This window comes from Nuphar pumila, chromosome 8 (genome assembly GCF_984573655.1).
Source record: "Nuphar pumila chromosome 8, dmNupPumi1.hap1.1, whole genome shotgun sequence".
Lineage (NCBI taxonomy): Eukaryota > Viridiplantae > Streptophyta > Magnoliopsida > Nymphaeales > Nymphaeaceae > Nuphar > Nuphar pumila.
In genome coordinates, this window is record NC_143256.1 from 20,241,962 (window position 1) to 20,262,370 (window position 20,409).

Consider the following 20,409-nt stretch of genomic DNA (forward strand, 5'->3'; position numbering starts at 1 on the left):
GAGAGAGAGATGTTTTCATTTTCTCAATAGACTATAAGAGATAATTAGACATTTGTACATGATCTACATCAGAAAATCAAACAATTAATACTGTACTCCATGATAAACATATACGAGATCAAATCTGATAATTGAAAAGGAGATCCATGACATGAATTGTAGCTTATAGCCCGGAGTCCCAGAAATCCAAGGTCGTTGCAATTAGGTACCCTAGCTGGTTCAACTTGATCAAGAAGTTAAATAAAAAGGATAGGTAGATGGATGATAAAAGGACATCAGTGCTGTAAAACAGAACAGAGAAAAAATTATCCATTTTGTTGCCAACAATTTTCACAGGTGAGATCACTTTCATGCTGCTGATAGGTAGGCAAACCATATCTAAACACTTCTTAGACAAAATCAGTAAGGGTATCCGGAGTAATTTGCTCAGAAATCTGATCATGAAGTGATCACACCATGACCAAAGATACCACTACACGACCATCAATCTCATTGGAAGACTAGAAAACTGAGAGTTGCACTTATCGAAGTGCTTTTATACTTCATCACCATCCTCCAAAAGTAAGCAATCTTCAATTTGCTGCCTAGCAGATAAAACAGAAGTAATTCAAAACAATGGACCTGTATATAACGTAAATAAAAAGCCAACCACACATGATTGATTACCTCAACCAACTCTGATCAGCAGCAGCATTACACTTTGCTCTGAAGATAATTTCTTCAGGTAGAAGTGAATAGAAATAGTCCATTGATGATTCCTCCCCTGGGAGGATCTGAAACACACAACTGGGACAGCAAATGGACCTGAAGAAAGCACCTTTTTTAAGATTCCTTCCCAGCCTACTTATATTTTGCAAGTCTGTTTCACTGACTGGACTGCTGCAGATTGGACAGAGAAAGTCTGAGGATATGGAGCCACTAGTCTTGAACTTCTGCAAAGCATGTTGTCTTCGGAACGACAACCGCTCAGAGTCTTTATTTTCTGGTAACTTATTAAAGACAAACGGACGAAGTTTTTCTGCTGTTCTTAGAATAGTTCGCTCCCGGGAGGGATTTTCTTCCTGTGATATCAATGTCATCAGAACTGCAGACCTTGAAAAATCACATAACAAGCCAAAAAAACAGTTACCTGTAACTTTTCAACAAATGATGAAACAAGACTGTTAATGTTAGAATAAGGATTTTGAGTCAACTCTAGAGTCTTTAAACTGCCCTGCCAAAAAGAAGTTGCTATATAAAATTGCTCAGAGGTAAAGTAACAAAAGTTAAACACAAAAAGATTGCAGTTCACCTCTCAAGATGACAAAGCATAGTTATTTCATGTGAAACACAGTCACGAAGAGGAAGCACTATAGGGATTCCCCACCTTGCATCAACATATTGTAGATCTGCAGGTAAAGAGTATCCTTGCCCCTGGAAAAAAGAGGAAAAAAAAAAGAACAAAGAAGTTCTTTAAATGAGGCACATTCATCTTAGCACTTCAAATCTCAAAACTCAATAGAACTCTTTCAGCTCTCTTTTTGAGACGAAGAACCATTTCAGTGCTTGATCCATGGATCTATAAATTTACCAAACAAGCAACCTATTTCTCAAGGAGACACTCGACCCTCACCCACCAAAGCTTGATAATAAGTCCTAAAAGGTATCCTTTGTTTGTACTTCATTGGATCACATTTTATTTGTGGCTTATAGGATGCCCTCAATCAAAAAGGCACATCACCCTTGAAATTCCCAATTTGAGAGCACCCATCTAGTCTTGAGCTACCTTGCATAATTAGGCTACAAATGAAGTAATCTAGAATATCCAACCATGGTTGGCATTCTTAGAACCCGGTATTGGATCGGCACGGTTTTTATTTAATTTTATCAAAAATTAATAACAAACATATGTTTCATAGCTCCAAAGGGGTTTGGAGCAATGGGATGGGACCTATGTCAAGGGATTCGGCTAGCAGGGTGCCGCACCCGCGTCGACGCGAATCGACGTGGGTGCGGGTGCGGTCAACCCGATCCTGGGTGCGTTGACCGCACCCAGGATCATTTAGGTCCACTTTTTTTTTGGATTTTTTTTTTTAAAAAATTGCCCTATGAAATGGGCTGCGAATTTTTTTTAAAAAAAAATTCAGCTGACAGCTGCTGACAGCTCCTGCCTTTTCAATCCTGATCCTTTTTTTCGTAAAGGATTTTCTCTCTCCATAATAAATGATAATGATGGTGGTAGCCTTGCTGGCTATTAGTATTCATTGTTCTCCTGACGAGATGGGTGCGCTATCGTACAGCTGTATATAAAATGAAATTTGAAAAAACCCGCGTCGGGGGAACCCCCGGACCCCCTTATATATATATATATATATATATATATATATATATATATATATATATATATATATATATATATATATATATATATATATACACATTTTTGCCCCTGCCGCACCCCCGCACCTGGGTTTTTTGGAAGTGCCGAATCCCCACACCCATGTGACATTGGATGGGACCTAGGCCGCTAGGGAGGTGGTCTAGGTTCAAATCCCATGGGCGTCACCCCTTGCGCAAGCCAAAGCGTGGCAACTCCCTGGGGTCAAGGGGTAAGCCCACAAAGTTTTACGCTGCCAGGACAGTGACCGTAATTGGTGGTGGTTTCTCCATGTAAATATAAAAAAACATATGTTTCATAAATACAAAAACATTTTTTAAAGAGTATATTCATTTGAAATATGAATTTCTCACATATATATTTAAATAAATATATATATATATATATATATTTAAATAAATATATATATATATATATATTTAACACACCTATAATATAGGTATATATAATATATTTATATATATATTAAAGAAAAATCTTTAAAAATATTTTAGTTTCTTATACGATTTTTAGATATTTTTTTCTTAAATATAAAAAAATTATTTGAAGCATGAGAGAGAGATTTAGAAAAGCGGGGAGAGACATTAGAGAGAAAGAAAGACATTTTAGATAAAAAAATGCTATACATAGAAATAATTTAGGAGAGAAAGACAGGATCTCACACGTTTCCTCAAATTATTAGGTAAAATGGCTATTAAGAGAAAGAGCATGAAAGGTTCTCATCCACTTCAAAGTTATAAACGGCCTAGTTGTCAAAGGCGGCTAAGCGACCTAGGTGCAGCCCCACCATCTAGGTGGTGGAGCCTATATTGCCGCCTAGGCTTTTTTTAAAGCCTAGGGTTTTTTTTTTTGAAGCTTTTTTTTTAAGATTTGTTTTTTGTTTTAAAGGCATATCATTTGTTTTCTTCTTCAAGGAGGAGAAGAAGAAAAAGAAGGCATGTTATTTGTCTATTGCTTGTATTATGTCTATTATTGAGAAGAATAAGAAGAAGAAGACATTATTTGTCTATTGCCTGTATGTCTATTACTGAGAAAAAGAAGAAGACATTATTTGTCTATTGTTTGTATTATGTCTATTGTTGATGTTAATCTTTTTTGTATACGTGATTTTATTTTCTATGTATTGTTCGTTCACATTGTTAGTTGTATGGTTTGTTTATTCAATTGTTAATTTATTCTTAATTTGTTTGAGCAGGTTAAGGTTATGTAATATAATTGTTTTACAGTGTTCAACGACATATTATTTGTCTATTGCTTATTATTGATTGATTTTATGTTGTATACATGTTTCTTATTATGTTTTTCATGTTTTTTTTTTGTTTTTTTTTTTATTTTGGGTACCGCCTAGGCCTTTTTAAGGGCTCACCGCTTAGGCTCCGCCTAGCGCTTATGACAACCAAGATAAACGACAACTATTGAATTTTTGAAAAAACTACAATGTGCCATGTAAGTAACGTTTTTTGTTTTGAAAACCATACACAAATGACCATACAATTTTTTAATTACATTCCTAAACATCACATGAATGTCAATTAAGAAAAAGCCATAACGCATCTAAATTTTTGACACCTATTGCCCTCACTGAAGCTTTTATGAGATTTAGGATAGATGAGCTAAGTCATGTTTGAGACAAAAATGACAATAATATGAAGAAAAAAAACTTTTTTTTTCTTCTTCCTGTTTTTCCTTCTTGTTCATGTTATTTTCTTCTTATTCCTGTTTCTCTCTCTTGGTCTTCCTGGTTTTGCTATAGTTTATGTTTTTCAGTTATATTATATATATATATTATGTTCGTGTGTTTGATTTATATATATGTATATATATTTCTCTGTGTGTAATTCATATATAATCCATTTGATTGTTTGAGTTATATTTTTGGTTGATTGTTTCTGAGTTATATAATTTATATTTATGGTTGATTGTTTCTGAGTTATATAATTTATATTTATGGTTGATTGTTTCTGAGTTATAATAACTTATATTTTTAGTTGTGTGAATCTGAGTTATATTTCTGGTTGACTATTTTTGAGTTATATTTCTGGTTGATTGTTTTTAAGTTATGTTTCTGAGTTATATAACAAAAATCTTATATTTTGGTATATTAGAAAAAATATAATTACATTTTGGCTTCCCTTTCGATTTCTATTCTCTTCCCACTCAAATCCTAGGTCACTTCCTTCTTCGTTTTCCTTTCAAATCCTGGTTCGCTTCCAGTTCGCATCCTATGTCGCTTTCGGTTCGCTTCCCTTCTCGCTTTCGAGACGATTCTTGGTTCGCTTCTAAGTCGTCCCGCGCTTCCCACTTCCTAATATTTTAAAAGTGCCTCGCTTTTCACCATAGTTTAAAAACTCAACGGGTCAACCCATTGACTCAGTCCGGATCGCCCAATCACTGGGTCAAAAATGAGTATAAACTCGTTTTGTACAAAACGAGATCGAGTCACTAAGTTGACTCGGCTGAGTCATGGGTGAGTCAACTATATATATACATGTATAATATATTTTATATATAATTACATATATTATATGAAATATAATATAAATATTATGTATATTATATAGAAAAATATGGCTATACATATATTAATAAAATTATACATTAAATATGTTATAAAAAATATTATATAATGCATATTATATATAATATATTGATAAAATACTATAAAATATACATATATTTATCTATTTTATATAAAATATAAAGTTAACATGACTCAGCCGAGTCACCGAGTTGACCCGGCCGAGTCACGAGTCACTCAAGGACGAACCGAGTGATGAGTCAATGAGTTTTAAACCATGCTTCCCGCTTTCGCTTCCTGCTCCCGCTTCCTCGACTGGCAACTCTGGGGCAAACTCTCCACTGAGAGTGAATGCTCAATAGCCTTCAAAATAAATCCACTCACAGATTGGTCTATATCCTCAAATACGAAAAAGAAGCTAAAATTGGGGTTGAAAAGTGAGATTTTTATGAATAAAATACAGAATATCAGTAACATTCTTATGTACATGAAAACCATGTATTGCAGTTGTAATAGGATTCACTAAGCCATCAATTTCAGTGAACATTCTTATGAATAAAATACATAAAATGCAGAATATCAGGAAAAATATAAGCAATGATCATACCTTAACAGTGGCCGAAATCACATGGCATGCAAGCTTTGATGTGCATAGACCAAGCACCAGCTTGCTATACCCATTCTCACTAGCAATCTGCAATTTCATATTTAAATAATAAACACCAGTTATAGCAAAGAATACCTAATATTTTCTGCACCAAATAAAAATACATAAAAGTAAATGTCACAGGGAAACCTTTTGCAATGCTAGCATACGCAGATATCGCAAAAAATCTTCTTTCCCAGTGGCATCATCAATAGATTGAAGTAGTTCAGCTAATCTGTTTCTTCCTTCCATTTCATCAAAATGTACAGAGCAGACAGAGGCAATGGATAAAACATGAAATGTTTTCACTGGAGGAGCTAAGCTAGAAACGATCAGCCTCATTTCTTCAAAAGCTTTGCTTGCTGCAGATGAAGAAACTAAGGAGATACTGCTTTCATCGATGAAAGCAACACCTACACGAAATACAGGCAAGGATCTGTCCTTACTAGCTTCTAAATTTTTGTGTGCCTTAGACTGCATCTCATGTACAAACTCTAAAGCCAACCTACAAAAGGAAGTATATTTCCATGACCAAAAAATATTTAAAAAAATCATGTAACAAAGAACAGAATCTCCAAAACATATCATGCAGTTTATGGAAGATCAGAATTGTTAAAAAATAGAAAAGGATCGTCTATAGACGGTGAAAAAAATGTAGGCTACCATCACTGCAAAATACTGCAATCCCAGTAAAAATTTCCTTTTCTTTTTCTGATAGGCCAAGTCCATCAAAAAATTCTTGAAACATAAAGAGCAAAGAATTTGATATGTGCCATGGGACTGATATATCTAAAAGAAATGCAAAACAGATATTAGAAAAGGTAGATATTTACTGGACATGATTACAATATGAACTTCGATATTAGGAATATATTTTAAGCTTTAAGTAAAGGGATAGTGGTGAGAAAGAGAGGGAGGAAAGTCTTATGAATATGTGTGTTATCATATTGAATTTTAGTGCGCACAGGCATAAAAAACAAGCAAAAGCAAAGGATCAAGCAAAAGCAAAGGATCACAATCCATCTTGTTGTGGTGGTTGCAGAGATGAAGCCAACATCATTAGAAGCTTAGGTTCTAATACTCACAATTGAACTATAGATGCATTCGGGAAAAGCTATCGTGAATCGAGTTGAAAAAAGCACAAAGATACCGTTTCTCCCTGAATGTGTGCAATTCAGGAAACTCAGAAGTCCCCGATTTTTAACCTTTTCAAATTTTGAAGTTCAACAGATTTCTTCACTTGGTGTAACTCATCATACAACAAACCGGTGACAATTGAGGTTTTTCATCTGGCAATTTCACATTCATTCAGTTAACAAGAACGTCGATTCAACAATTCAGTAAACCATTCACTTTCTTCAAACAACGCGAATCCATAGAACTTTGATTTGCTTTGAAACGATGGGAACAGACATAGATCCTACTAATGAGTTGAAATTGAAATTGTGGCTAGAATTCAAGGAATTAGGTACCTGGAAGTGGGGCCGCCGGAGAAGGCGACGAGGACGCTGTCTAAGGGGTTGATCATGGAGTGAGAGGTGACGGCGAGCTTGAACTTGGAGAAGAGGGAGGAGCGGAGGCAGCCGCCGCACAAATCCGTCTGGTTGGCCTTCGTCTCCGCCTCCTTGCCCTTGCACTTGGAACAACGGCGGGGCCTCGCGGGCGAGGAAGACAGCCCGTCAGAAGTAGCAGCAGCAGAGACGCTGTTGTCTCTGCTGCTACAGGAACCGTCACCTCTGCACTGGCCTGATGATCCTTCGCAAGCCATCTCTCTCTCTCTCTCTCTCTCTCTCTCTCTCTCTCTCTCTCTCTCTCTCTCAGGAGCTTGAGCGTGTTCCTTACGCCCAGGAGTTGGGGTCCCAAGTGTCATTTGTAATTGTTTCAGTTTGAGCCGAGTAGGCTCAGACCAAGGTTTGTAGCCAGTCTGAACCGGGTAGGTTCAGACCATGGTCTGAACCGTGGTGAGCTGAGACCATGGTCTGAGTGGTGGTGCGCCCAGACCGGGTCTGCCCAGTCTATGTGCAGATCTGAACCATAGGCATTCAGGTAAGTAGGTCAGCTTGAGCACATTGTTTTAAAGAAAAATAATATATATACATTTGCACACGCACACACATATAATTTAGAGTCACATATATACGCTGTTAGAGGTATGCATGTGGTTCAAAAAAATATATAATATTTGTGTAGTTTTGAAAATAGGCAAATGGGATGCAGTTGGGTAGTTTCAAATATATATATATATATATAGTTGCAATGCATGAACTAAGTATGCAATAAGATGATGTGTTACATAAATGCATGAATTAAACATGCAATAAAATAATGTATGGTATAAAATGTATGAGATAAGCATGAAATGAGATGATGTATGACATAAATGCATGAATTAATTATGCAATGAGATGGTGTGTGACATGAATGCATGAACTAAGTATACAATGAGATTATGCATGACATAAATGCATTGACTAAATATGCAATGAGATGATGTATGACAAATGCATGAACTAAATATGAAATGAGAAAATGCATGTCATAAGTGCATTATGCAATAAGATGATGCATGACATACATGTGAAGCATGATATGTATAATGTTCTATGTATGAGATATATGCTTGCATTATTATTGTTTGTGTTAAGTGTATGGTTCAAGGAACCTTCACAGTGTCATTGAACACACTTACGTGGGTTTTATTGTTATTGCATTTAACTATGGTATACACTGAACCATGTTATATATTTGATAGTTTGGGTCGCATAAGAACCCACAAGGTGTGCAAGGAAGTGTCATACCTCATATATTACATGCATACATCTACACCCTCACTTATTATACTCGCCTTCATCAGTGAATCACTCATAAGAGTTAAAGATGTCTGGGCAACATGACATGAATGTTGCCCTAAGAGGGTACTTTGGCTACTAAGCTCAATTTGCCTCATGAATCGATGTACATGAAATGATAAATTATTTAATCAAGAAAAAATTCTATAACCCATTCACACTGATGGTCTACCTTAGAGAGGGTAGATGGTACAACCTCGAGTGACACGAGTACATATAGATTCACCTACATGTCTTACTGAACATTTATGAGAGTGATGACATCTCTTTTGATCTCCAGTCACTCAAAGTTAGGGCATCCAGAGTTGTGTATGTGTCCTAGGTGACATATTCCAACTACCGCAGATAGTCCTACATTGTAATCCTTACTGAACATCTAGCCTTTGCTGGAATTCTCTCGGCTACAGATCTCCTACTTTGGATATCTGGTCTATTATGCTCTTCAGGTTAATGAGCCATGTAGCATAATAAACACTCATCGTGACCTCATCAGATACGAGGATTATACCCGAGTACCCAGGGATATAAATTAAGAAAAATATGACATGTATTGACAAAGAAAATGTTATTTATTCTTTAATATTAAGATACATATTTGTTATCTGCATTGATAATGAGATACATGTTGCTATTTACATTAATGCTAAGATACATGTTTGCTCTTTATTTTCGTTTCAATTATATCATGATATGTTGAATTGTTAAATTGTGATATCATGTTTGTAATGAATATTCTAGCATGTGCAATCTTAATGTTAGTGGTATAAACTTATCAACTTTCATAAGTTTGACCTTGTTTCATGGGGATTATAGGTGATGAATGATATGTAGTGTGCATGGTAGTGTGATGCAGGAATGAGGCCAATTAACCATGTTTCTATCCTTCTATTGATTATTGGATATTTTTGTCATTTTGCAATTGAGATGATCTTTAGACTCATATGCATGAACATGTTATTATTCAGATAATTTATGTCACCTTTTGATTAAGTTGAAATGATACTATTTTTATTTCAATCTATGTGGAGACGGATTCGTGATGAAATCTTTAGTGTGCGGACTTGGATCCAAGTCCGAATAGGAATTGGATTCAGTTCAGTTTAGAGCTATTAGTTTTTTTAACCCTCATAGGGTGTTCCAATTAAAAAACCAAAACTATTTTTGATATGTATCAATCCTCTCATTTGAGTTGGATTGTATTTCAAAAAAAAAGTTGATTATAAATTTTCACTTATTTTGAGTTAAAAATTCTGGGATGTTATGACTTTTATATCAAATCATTGATAGAAAATAGTTCATTGCTCGTCCAACATCGACATCACACTGTAAGTATTACTAAATCTAAGTGTTCTTTAATTGACATCATGTATTGTATTACAAACTTAGAAAAATTGCTTGTGAATAGATATCGTGGGAACATAGATGCAATGAAATGCTAGGGGCACTTCGAGAACCTAGTCTCATAACTCATATATGGATTCTTCTATGATTGTATAGATGGCTTGCTAAGGCCGTTGCAACAATATTATGGATACCCTTAACAACCTTGCAGGGGTTGTGGGGCAACAGGTTAAAGCAATGAGAACGATGAACGACAATCTCCAAGAGGTTGTCCACGATTGAGTAGTACTAGTAGGTGGTGGAGTTTCTTATTGAGTAGTACTAGTAGGTGGTGGGGTTTCTTACAAAAGGTTCATGGACATGAACCCTCATTTCTTCATTGAAAAGTCATATCCCGAGGCAAAAAAAAATGGGTGTAAAAGATTAAGAGAATCTTCTGATTGGTGCAAGTCGCTGAAAATAGCAAGGCAGACTTTGGTAACTACAGACTCAAGGAGAATGCAGAAAGATGGTGGGCGATGACGTTTGAGGTCAGATTTCTAAGCGGACCAGTAGCATGAGAGTAGTTCGTGGAAGTCTTCTATGCAACTTACTTTTCCAAGCATGAGAAGAGTCATAAGATGCATAAATTCTTTAACTTACAGTAGAACGGAGCATCATTGACTAACTACGTCATGAGATTTCAGTGCTTGAAATGTTATTGCCCCAACATATACACCATAAAAGAGGATCGTGTGATAAAATTTGCATAAGGGATGAAAGAGGCATTGAGGACCAAGGTCTACACCCGTAAATCGAAGACTCTCGATGAGGCCATCGAGGTGGCCACTCTTCTTGATGGTGACTAGACAGAGTCACAAAAATCTCAGCTGACCAGGAACTCTGGTAGGAAGAAGTTCACCTCACCAGCAAAGAAGCAGAGGCCATAGGGAGGCAAGAAGCCTCAACAACAATGATCATCACAGTCTTGCCAGAAATATGGTTGTGATCACATAGGACATCCTTGTCCTCGTGAGATCGGTGGATGTATGTATTATGGCAAGATGGGCCACTATATCAACGATTGTCACAAGAAAAAATCTGATGAGTGGATGAAAGGTCTCAGAGCATCATAGCAACAGTAGGTCCAATGTCTGCAGTAATTGCAGTCGTAGAAGCTAGCAGGACCGAAGACGATGGTGGGATATGTCTACGCAACTACCGTGAAACAACTGGCCAAGAGCGAATTGGTGCAATGTACCGTGTTAGTCGTTGGACAAGTGACTCTTGTCTTATTTGATAATTGTGCAACTCATTCGTTCATTTTCGAAAAGTTTGCTAAACACTTGAGTGTCCTTGTAGTGTCTTTGAACTATGCTTTAGATGTACACATCCCAATCGTTAGTCATTCTTTATGCATAACTTATATTATAAACATAAAAGTGTTGATAGAAGGGCAGAATCTGCTTGCGGATACTATCCTACTCGATATGACTGACTATGATGTCATATTGGGCATGCATTGGTTGTTCGAGCATCATGCCCAAGTTCTATGTCGAGAAAGGAAGATTATTCTGTCACGAGCCAGAAGCCCAAAGGTAGAGTTTAGACTTTCTAGACATACTCTGAAGGACCGGGTGATCTCTACATTAAAGGCACACAAGTACCTACAGAAAGAAGGCACAACTTTTCTGGTCAATATCGCTATGGTGAAACTAAATATCGTGCCAATTGACGAGCTAGACATAGTATCAGAGTTTTAAGATGTATTTTTGGATGAGTTACCTGGACTTCCTCTGCGTCAAAACATGGAGTTTCGCATTGAGCAGTTGCTTGAAACTGCATCTATTTTCAAGACACTGTATCGTATGGTGCCAACAGAGCTCGAGGAGTTGAAGAAATAACTGCAAGAGCTTATGAAACGAGGTTTCATTCGACCTAGCGTGTCACCATGGGGTGCATCAGTGTTATTTGTGAAGAAGAAAGACAGTTCAATGAGATTGTTCATTGACTATAGAATACTTAATCAAGCTACTATTAAAAACTAATATACATTGCCACGTATTGAGGATCTGTTTGATCAGTTGCAGAAGGCCAAAGTATTTTCGAAGATCGGTCTTAGATCTGGGTACTGTCAATTCAGAATTAAGGATGAAGATATTTCGAAGACTGTCTTTCGGATAAGGCATGGACATTATAAGTTCATATTGATGCCTTTCAGACTCACTAATGCACCAACAACTTTCATGGACTTAATAAACCGAGTATTTTGACTGTTCTCGGATACATTTGCGATTGTATTCATCGATGATATCTTGGTGTATTCAAAGAGCTTATAGCAAAATTAGAAACATTTGCAAATCATTTTGGGAGTTCTTAGAGAGCACCAATTGTTTACTAAGTACTCCAAGTGTAAATTTTGGCTTGAAGAAGTCATGTTCTTGGGTCACATGATTTTGAATAATGGAGTGTCCGTGGACCCTGCTAAGGTAAATATTTTGCTTATTGTGTAACTCCTCAACTATAATAGATAGACATTTATAATTTTTAAGTTCCAGTTTGGTTTCTAATAGGTGAAAGTCATACTGGATTAGAGGCAACTGAACAACGTTAGCTTTATCAGAAGTTTTTTTGGATTGGCAGGTTATTATCAGTGATTCATCCAAGATTTTTTAAGGATCGCCTTGTCGATGACAAAGCTCCTGCATAAGGAAATTAAGTTCGAATGGTCTAAAAAATGCAAGGATAGTTTCTAGATTATGAAAACAAAGCTTGTGACTGCACCTGTAATGACTTTGCTTTATGGTCGAGGTGGTTTTGTGGTGTATATGAACACCTTTGGTACTGGATTGATTTGCATTTTGATGAAGAACGATGAAGTGATAGCCTATGTATCTCACCAGTTGAAGATTCATGAGTAAAACTAACTATCCCATGACTTGAAACTGGCAACAATAGTATTTATGATAAAGCTTTGGCGACAACATTTGTATGAAGAATATTTAAAAGTTTTCATGGACCATAAGAGCTTCAAGTACTTGTTCTTGCAGAAAGAGTTGAACATGAGGCAACGACGTTGGTTAGAGTTCATCATGGACTACAAATTTACCTTATCCTATCATCTAAAAAAGGTAAGTGTCATAGCGAACGCGCTTAGCTACAAGTATGATAGTGTTTTGATCAGTCTTGTGAGTAGTTGAAAGCTTGTTGAATATTTTATCGATTGAAAACCCTTTGCGGTTGGTTATGGAGCTATTCAGTTGTCCAGATTGACCATTCAGCCCAAAATCCTTACAAGGACTATTGCAGAGTAGAGAAATGATTCGTAGTTTGAGAAACTTAAGGCACATGCTCAACAAGAGAATACTTCTTTTCATCTTAGCGATGATAAAAGCATTTAGATAGAAGAACAAGTTTGGGTGTCTGATAACCCTGAGTTGAAGAAGGAGATTCTTGATGAAACTCATAAGACCAAGTATACCATCTATTTTAAAGGTACCAAGATATTCAATGACCTATAATGTAGGTATTAGTGGAATGACATGAAGCGTGAGGTGGCAGCGTATGTCTCAAAGTACTTGACTTACTTGCAAATCAAGATTAAGCACTAGAGACCAGGTAGAACTATATAATAGATCGAGATTCCACAGTGAAAATGGGAAGACATTACCATGGACTTCATGGTAGGTCTACCAAGGACCCACAAGAAATACAATGCAATCTGAGTTATAGTTGATAGACTCATCAACTCTGCACACTTTTTACTCATTCAGATCAATCAGTCTCTTGAGAGTTTGGCCAACTTGTACATCAAGGAGATCATGTGAATTTATGGAGTGCCAATTTCAATCATTTCATACTATGACCCATTGTTCACATATCAGTATTAGGGCAGTTGCAACAAGCCTTAGGTGCTAAGTTGAAGTTCAGTACCACTTTCACCCTCAGTTCGATGGTCAATCAGAAATGATGATACAAAATTTGGAAGACATGTTGTGAGCATGTATGCTTGATTAGAAATGTGACTAGGATGTACAACCTAATTTTGACAGAGTTTGCTTACAACAATAGCTATCACGCTAGCATTAAGATGACTTTATTTGAGGCTTTGTATCGAAGGCCCTGTCGATCGCCAACTTATTGGGATGATATCACTGAATGATCAGTTTAATCATCAATGGTTTTGCAGCACTATATTTAGCAAGTGCGAATGATTTGAGATAGGTTACAAACGACTTAAAGTCAGCAAAAGAGTTACGCTGATCAGCAGCGGCGAGAACTCACTTTTGTGGCTAAGAATATGGTTTTTATGAAGGTGTTTACTACCAAGAGTATGTTCTAGCTCAGAAAGAAAGGAAAGTTAAGTCCAAGATTCGTTAAACCATTCAAGATTCTAGAACGGATTGGCAAAACGGCATATCATGTGGCACTATCACCATAATATACCCAGATTTATAACATCTTTCGCGTATTTATGTTGCAAAAGTATGTTCATGATCCTTCGCATGTCATTCAGTATGAGAACGTGGAAGTGCAGGAGGACTTGACTGTGCCAGAACAACCGATAGCGATTATAGATCGACGTGATCAAGTTTTGTGATTGAAGATGACTCCTTTATTTGAAGTATATTGGCAACACCATGGCATCGAGGAGTACACATGAGAATCGGAAGCTAGTATGAAAGAAAAATACCCTAGCCTTTTTTATTAGTTATTGTAATAGTATTTCACAGACAAAATCCTTTTTAAGAGGGATAAGATATAAGACCCAAACAAATTTAGGAATTTTAAAAAGGAATTGTTGTGTTCAGTGCAAATTTTTTTTATTTCACCTGTTTATTTGACTTGTGTGAATGATTTGTGTTAAATTCCTAAGTTTGGGTTTAACTTAGGTATTATTGATAATTAATGACTAATTGATAATTAATTAAGAAAATTAATATAATTATTAATTTGTTATTGAATAAATTAAGTTGGTGGCTAATTATCTTGTTAAATTATAAATTAACTATGTAAGTTAATTAAAACATGGTTAGTGGAGAGTTAATACTAAGTACTGAATAAATAAAGTAAAATAGACTAATTGGAGTTGGATCAGATCCAATTGGATTTGGATCCAATTCGGAATCCAATGTGGAATTGACTTTGTGTTGGGGGTTTCAAAAATAATAGATAAAAATATGAATAAGAAAATTCAATAAATAAAAATAAAAAAATAGTAAATTATTTAGTTAGTTTTTAGATGGGATTAGACCAACTAGCATACAAGGGGGTTGGGGTGATCTTCCATAAGTATGTCCCTTGGGAAACGTATGAGAGGGCTGGAACCCAATGGTCCTCTCATTAGAATCCAAAGGTAGTTCTAGAAAGACCATTTTCTCCTTTCCCAAGGCTAAACACAGAATGAAAACCTTTTTCTAAGGCTTTTTACAATGTTTTTATTTTGGTAAAACTTAGAAAAGGTGATTTTTAGTTTTTGAGAAAGGAAGACATCTTTGAAAAAAATGATTTTTGAGAGAAAGGCTTGACCTCATCTCAGTCGTTCATCTCCTTCAATCACTCTCAACCACTCATCTCACTCAAGCCCTAACTTACTCTATAAAGAGTCCTCAAAAAGGTGGAGGAGCTTATACTCCCCTCGAGAATTTTCGAATATCCCTCTTCTCTCTCTTTTCTCTACCTTCATTGGTGTAGGATTAGGTACCTCTTGAGACTTCATCATACACACTTTTGAGGAAGAGAAACCTAGTGCCTTGTGGTGTCTCGTCAAGAAGTTCATTGTACTTGTATGCATTTGTCTCCTAAGTAAATATCACTAGTATGTAGTTTGTAAGTGTTATGATATTTGTCCATCATATGTACATGTATATATGAGTGTTGATATGCATGGCATAGTCTATGCAAATGTCTTTAAGTACTTATAATAATCTTTGTGTAAATCTACATGCATTTTTAATGGTTAAATACCTTCTAAAAACATTTTTAATAGTTAGTTTATATTTTTAATGAATTTTCAATAATTAGATTTTATTTAATTTTTTTTAATGGTTAGTTTATGTTCCTAATGAATGTTTCATGTTTAGAATCTATTTTAATATATGTTCCATGGTTAGAATTTATTTATAATGCATGTTCCATGGTTAAAATCCTTTTTTATACATGTTCAATCATTATAATCGATTTTAATACATATTTCATGGTTAGAGTCTATTTTTATATATGTCTAATGGTTAGAATTGATTTTAAGTACATAATCCATGGTTAGAATATATTTTCATATATGTCAAAGGTTAGAATCGAATTTAATATATGTTCCATGGTTAGAATATATTTTTATACATATTCAATGGTTAGAATCTATTTTAATACATGTTCAATGGTTAGAATCTATTTTAGTACATGTTCAATAGTTATGATCTATTTTAAGACATATTTAATGGTTGGATTTGCTTCAAAGGTATTTTCGATGGTTAGAAATCTTTTTTTTGATACATGTTCAATAGTTATAATTCATATAATTGCATTTAGAATGGTCAGTCTTCATGTAAATGTATGTATTAACTTTAAAAAAAATTGTATGCCTCTTACCATAAATTTGGATCATCCATGAGCTTTTCAATGGATAAATATATATGGTGTTTACAAAAAAAAAAAGTTTGTCTTAAGGTTTAAAAAAAAAAAGATGAATTTTAGTGTGTATATATGTATATGCATTGCACATATACACCCATATTCGAGGATGAACCATGTGTGGGTTCCAAATCTAGAATCTAACAAGTGTTCTAGAATCCGGTCAATGAAAGTCTGATTTTTCAAAAAACAAAATGAAAGAAAAAAAATATGGATCTAGACCTTAGTCTGAACCGAGTAGGTTCAGACCAAGGTCTGGAACTGAGGCACCTTCAAACCATAATCTGAACTGTATAGGTTCAAACCATGGTCTTCAGAAATGGTGGGATTTCCTTTAAAGGTATTTTCAATGGTTAGACATCTTTTTTTTTATACATGTTCAATGGTTAGAATTCATATAAGTGCATTTAGAATGGTTAGTCTTCATGTAAATGTATATATTAACTTTAAAAAAATTTATATGCCTCTTACCCTAAATCTAGATCATCCATGAGCTTTTCAATGGATAAATATATATGGTGTTTAGAGGTCCTACATAAACCTACTAGTCCAGTGCAGTTTTAATGAAGTCTGATGTTGCAAAAGGAAAAATTAAATATGCACATTTTATTCTTGATTTTCTAACTCGAGGATGAACCATGTATGGGTTCCAAATCTGAAACCTAACAAGTGTTCTAGAATTTGATCCACGAGAGTATGATTTTTCAAAAAAACAATGAAAAAAATATATGGGTCCAGACCTCAGTCTGAACTGAGTAGGTTCAAACCAAGGTCTGGAACCTAGGCACCTTCAGACTACGATTTGAACCGTATAGGTTCAGACCAAGGTCTGTCAGTTGTGTCAGTTCAGACGCAGTCTAAACTGCGGTGAGCTCAGACCCTAGTCTAGGCAGTGGTGCATCCAGACCGGGTTTGTCCAGTTCGTGTGCAGATCTGAACCATAGGTGTTTAAATCTGAACTAGGTCCACTTGAGCACACTATTTAAAGTATCTATCTATCTATCTATCTATCTATCTATCTATATATATATATATACTCAGATGTAATGCAGTTTGGTAGTTTCGAAAATACATATATAGTTGCAAGAAGTATCTAAGTATGCGATGAGATGCGGTATGACATAAATGCATGAACTAAGTATGCAATGAGATGATCTATGACATAAATGCATGAACTAAACATTCAATGAAATGATGTATGACATAAATGCATGAGATAAGTATGAAATGAGATGATGTGTGACATAAATGCATAAATTAATTATGCAATGAGATGATGCATGACATGAATGCATGAACTAAGCATGCAATGAGATGATGTATGACATAAATGAATGAACTAAGTATGAAATGAGAAGATGTATGTCATAAGTGCATTATGCAATGAGATAATGCATGACATGTGTAAAGTTTTATGTATGAGATACATGCTTGCACTACTATTGCATGTGTCGAGTGTATGGTTCAAGAAACCTTCACAGTGTCATTGGACACACTTGTGTGAGTTTTATTGTTATTGCATTTAACTCTGTTATGCACGTGAACCATGCTATATATTTGATAGTTTGTGTATGAGCACAAGTCGGATAAAAACCCATGAGGTGCACAAGAAAGCGCCATACCTCATATATTACATGCATATATCTACACCCTCATTTGTTATACTCGCATTCATTGGAAAATCACTCATATGGGTTAAAGACGCTAAATCAATGTAACATGGTTGCCCTAAGAAGGTACTTGGGCTATTGAGCCCTATTTGCCTCATTGATCGATATACATGAAATGATAAATCATTTAATCAAGAAGAAACCCTATAACCCATTTACACTAATGGTCTACCTTAGAGAGGATAGATGGTACAACCTCGAGTGACATAAGTACATGTAGATTCACCTAATGTCTTATTGAATGATGATGCATGAAATGCACATCATTCTTATTCAATATTCATGAATTTTTACATATTTTTAATGGTTTAGAACTCATGAATGGATGTATTTAGATATAAAAAGGTCTCAGTTCAAATTTCACTCGAATTGGAGTTAAAACGAGAAAAATATCATATTTTTAGGGTTTTGAATCGAATTTTGAAGTAGACTGGATCCAGTTCTGACCCAAGAGCTCTAATTTGGATCTTGGACTGGATCCAAACCTTAAATATCTCAAACCCACGTGATTTAAAGAGTTTTTTAAAAGTATTTTTCAAAACCCTCCTCTTTCTAACCCATTTAGGCACCTAGTTGTAATTAACAAGTAGTTTAGCATTTAGTTTAGAAATAACTTTGTAACTAGGTAGTTTTTAGAAATAGTATTAACTTTGAATATAAAAAGTTTAAAAAATCTGATAGGAGGTTTTTGGAGCTTTGAGAAAATCGCCCCTCTCTCTCCTCTCTTCGCTTTTTCTTCTCTCTCTCCCTCTACCACACACCCCTCTCTACGAGCGTGGATCTTCTCTTCGCTTTCTTCATTTCTTCCTTGTTTATGTTATCTTTTGTATGATGTCTTCTTCTCTTTTTGCAGGTGTTGCAGACCATGTGGAGCCTCGCCTTGTAGTGTGTCGTCTACACCAACTTGGCTGGCCATCTCCTTCTACGACTTTCCTCCTTTTCTTCGAACCCTCTTCAATTCGGCTTCAATGTGGGTGCAACCATGCAAAAAATGAGTACAACACTTCAAAGGATGCCTGAGCGTGCTTTTTAAGACTCCATCAACCTCTCTATCTCACCCCCTCCCTCATCGGATCACCCTTGAGGTAGGTCTTCTCTTCCTCATTTCTTTTAGTGTAGATCGAGTCCACTATTTGTCAAGTCCATAACCGGTTTTTACTTTGTATTTTTTATTTTTTTTACAGCAAACCACTGTCTGCAATTCAGATCGTTGTAGCATAGATTGAGTATGAGTCTTAGTTTAGATGTTCTTTTATTGTATTTTGTGTTTTTGTGTCAAAAGTGCAAAACCGGCTAGACCTAATCTAACCGGTCTTGTCGATTTTCTTTGTTGAGAGTTTGAATTTTCTTAGCAGTGGCAGTATCTAAATTCTATGTTTTTAGGTTAAGATTGAGTCTAGAATTAGTTTAGATTGAGTTGTGTTGTCTTTTCATTAATTTTATTAGTTGTAAACAAAAGAAAATCGGCTAGATTGAGTCTAGCCGATTGTGTGTCTTGACATTTTTCATGTTCTAAGTTCTGAATAGTTTATTTTGATTTCAGTAGAGTAAGTTCATGTTATGTCAGTCCTAAGGGCGAGTCTAGTCAGTAGATGAGTAATTAAGAATAAAAATTAGTTTTATTTGTTGAAATTTTGTTTAGTCAAAATCGTTGTTTATGAAGTATTTGTAACATTGTGAATTTTGGTGTTTTAGAGGTTGTCGTCTTCTCCAAGAGGATGACAACCATTAGAGGTCCAGCAAGGTCTAATTTAGTAAGTCATAGGTATATTCAATTGTTGCTAAAATTTGTTTCATTGCATTTAGGTTAGAAATTAAATGTAGTCAATAATTAGTTTAATTAGCATATACAGTTTTAGTAAGTTTAGCTCTTCATGAGTTTTCTTTGAGTCCAGTCTTACCCCTGCATCTAAATTAGATATTAGGTAAGTCATCATCTAATTAAATTAAATTAGTTAGTGTTAAATTAAAATTTTCAAGTTTTTAGTAAGGGCAATTTGGGGATGTCATGTGATAGGCGATTTTGGGTAAGTGAGTGGTGTTCCAAATTCATGAGTTTCAATTGGGGAAAGTTTGATTTTCATTCAAATTTCTAGCCGAGAGGATCTTTTCATTTTTCAATTTGGGCAACAAGACTCAATTTTCAAATGCTTGCTTAAAACCTTCTTAAACGAATTGAGAAAGATCAATTTTTTTAAGCAAGTCAATAAAACCATGTGGGCCCTCCAAGGCTGATGGTTTTGGCTTAGAAAAGCAAGTGTTCCCTTTAGTTAAAGATGATATGGGACCCACTAAAAGTCAAGCTAGTCTATATGCATTACAACCCCTTTGATTTAGCATTTTACATATTAGTCTAGTGCATTTCATTTTAGTAAGTATTGACTTTACCTTAGAGGACC

The 20,409-nt window shown here is 35.3% G+C and overlaps 1 protein-coding gene across 1 annotated transcript; it reads right to left on the reverse strand.

Annotated features, from left to right (window-relative positions):
* Positions 1-262: 262 nt before the first annotated feature.
* On the reverse strand, positions 263-7,354 carry LOC149829734 (Adenine nucleotide alpha hydrolases-like superfamily protein). The gene is made up of 7 exons (XM_090016074.1): positions 7,014-7,354; positions 5,692-6,046; positions 5,503-5,589; positions 1,292-1,413; positions 1,130-1,208; positions 667-1,061; positions 263-584 (listed from the first exon to the last, which is right to left on the reverse strand). Exons 1-7 carry the CDS (start codon positions 7,307-7,309, stop codon positions 536-538), a joined length of 1,383 nt encoding a protein of 460 aa, XP_089872200.1. The 5' UTR covers positions 7,310-7,354; the 3' UTR covers positions 263-535.
* Between the last annotated feature and the right edge of the window lie 13,055 nt (positions 7,355-20,409).

Excerpts from the sequence above, each read along its gene's own strand:
- LOC149829734 (XM_090016074.1), bottom strand. The coding sequence starts at position 7,309 with ATGGCTTGCGAAGGATCATCAGGCCAGTGCAGAGGTGACGGTTCCTGT. Across the intron at positions 6,047-7,013 it reads TCCGGCGGCCCCACTTCCAG|GTTGGCTTTAGAGTTTGTAC; the intron begins GTACCTAATTCC and ends TTCCTTTTGTAG. Across the intron at positions 1,209-1,291 it reads ATGCTTTGTCATCTTGAGAG|TTTAAAGACTCTAGAGTTGA; the intron begins GTGAACTGCAAT and ends TTGGCAGGGCAG.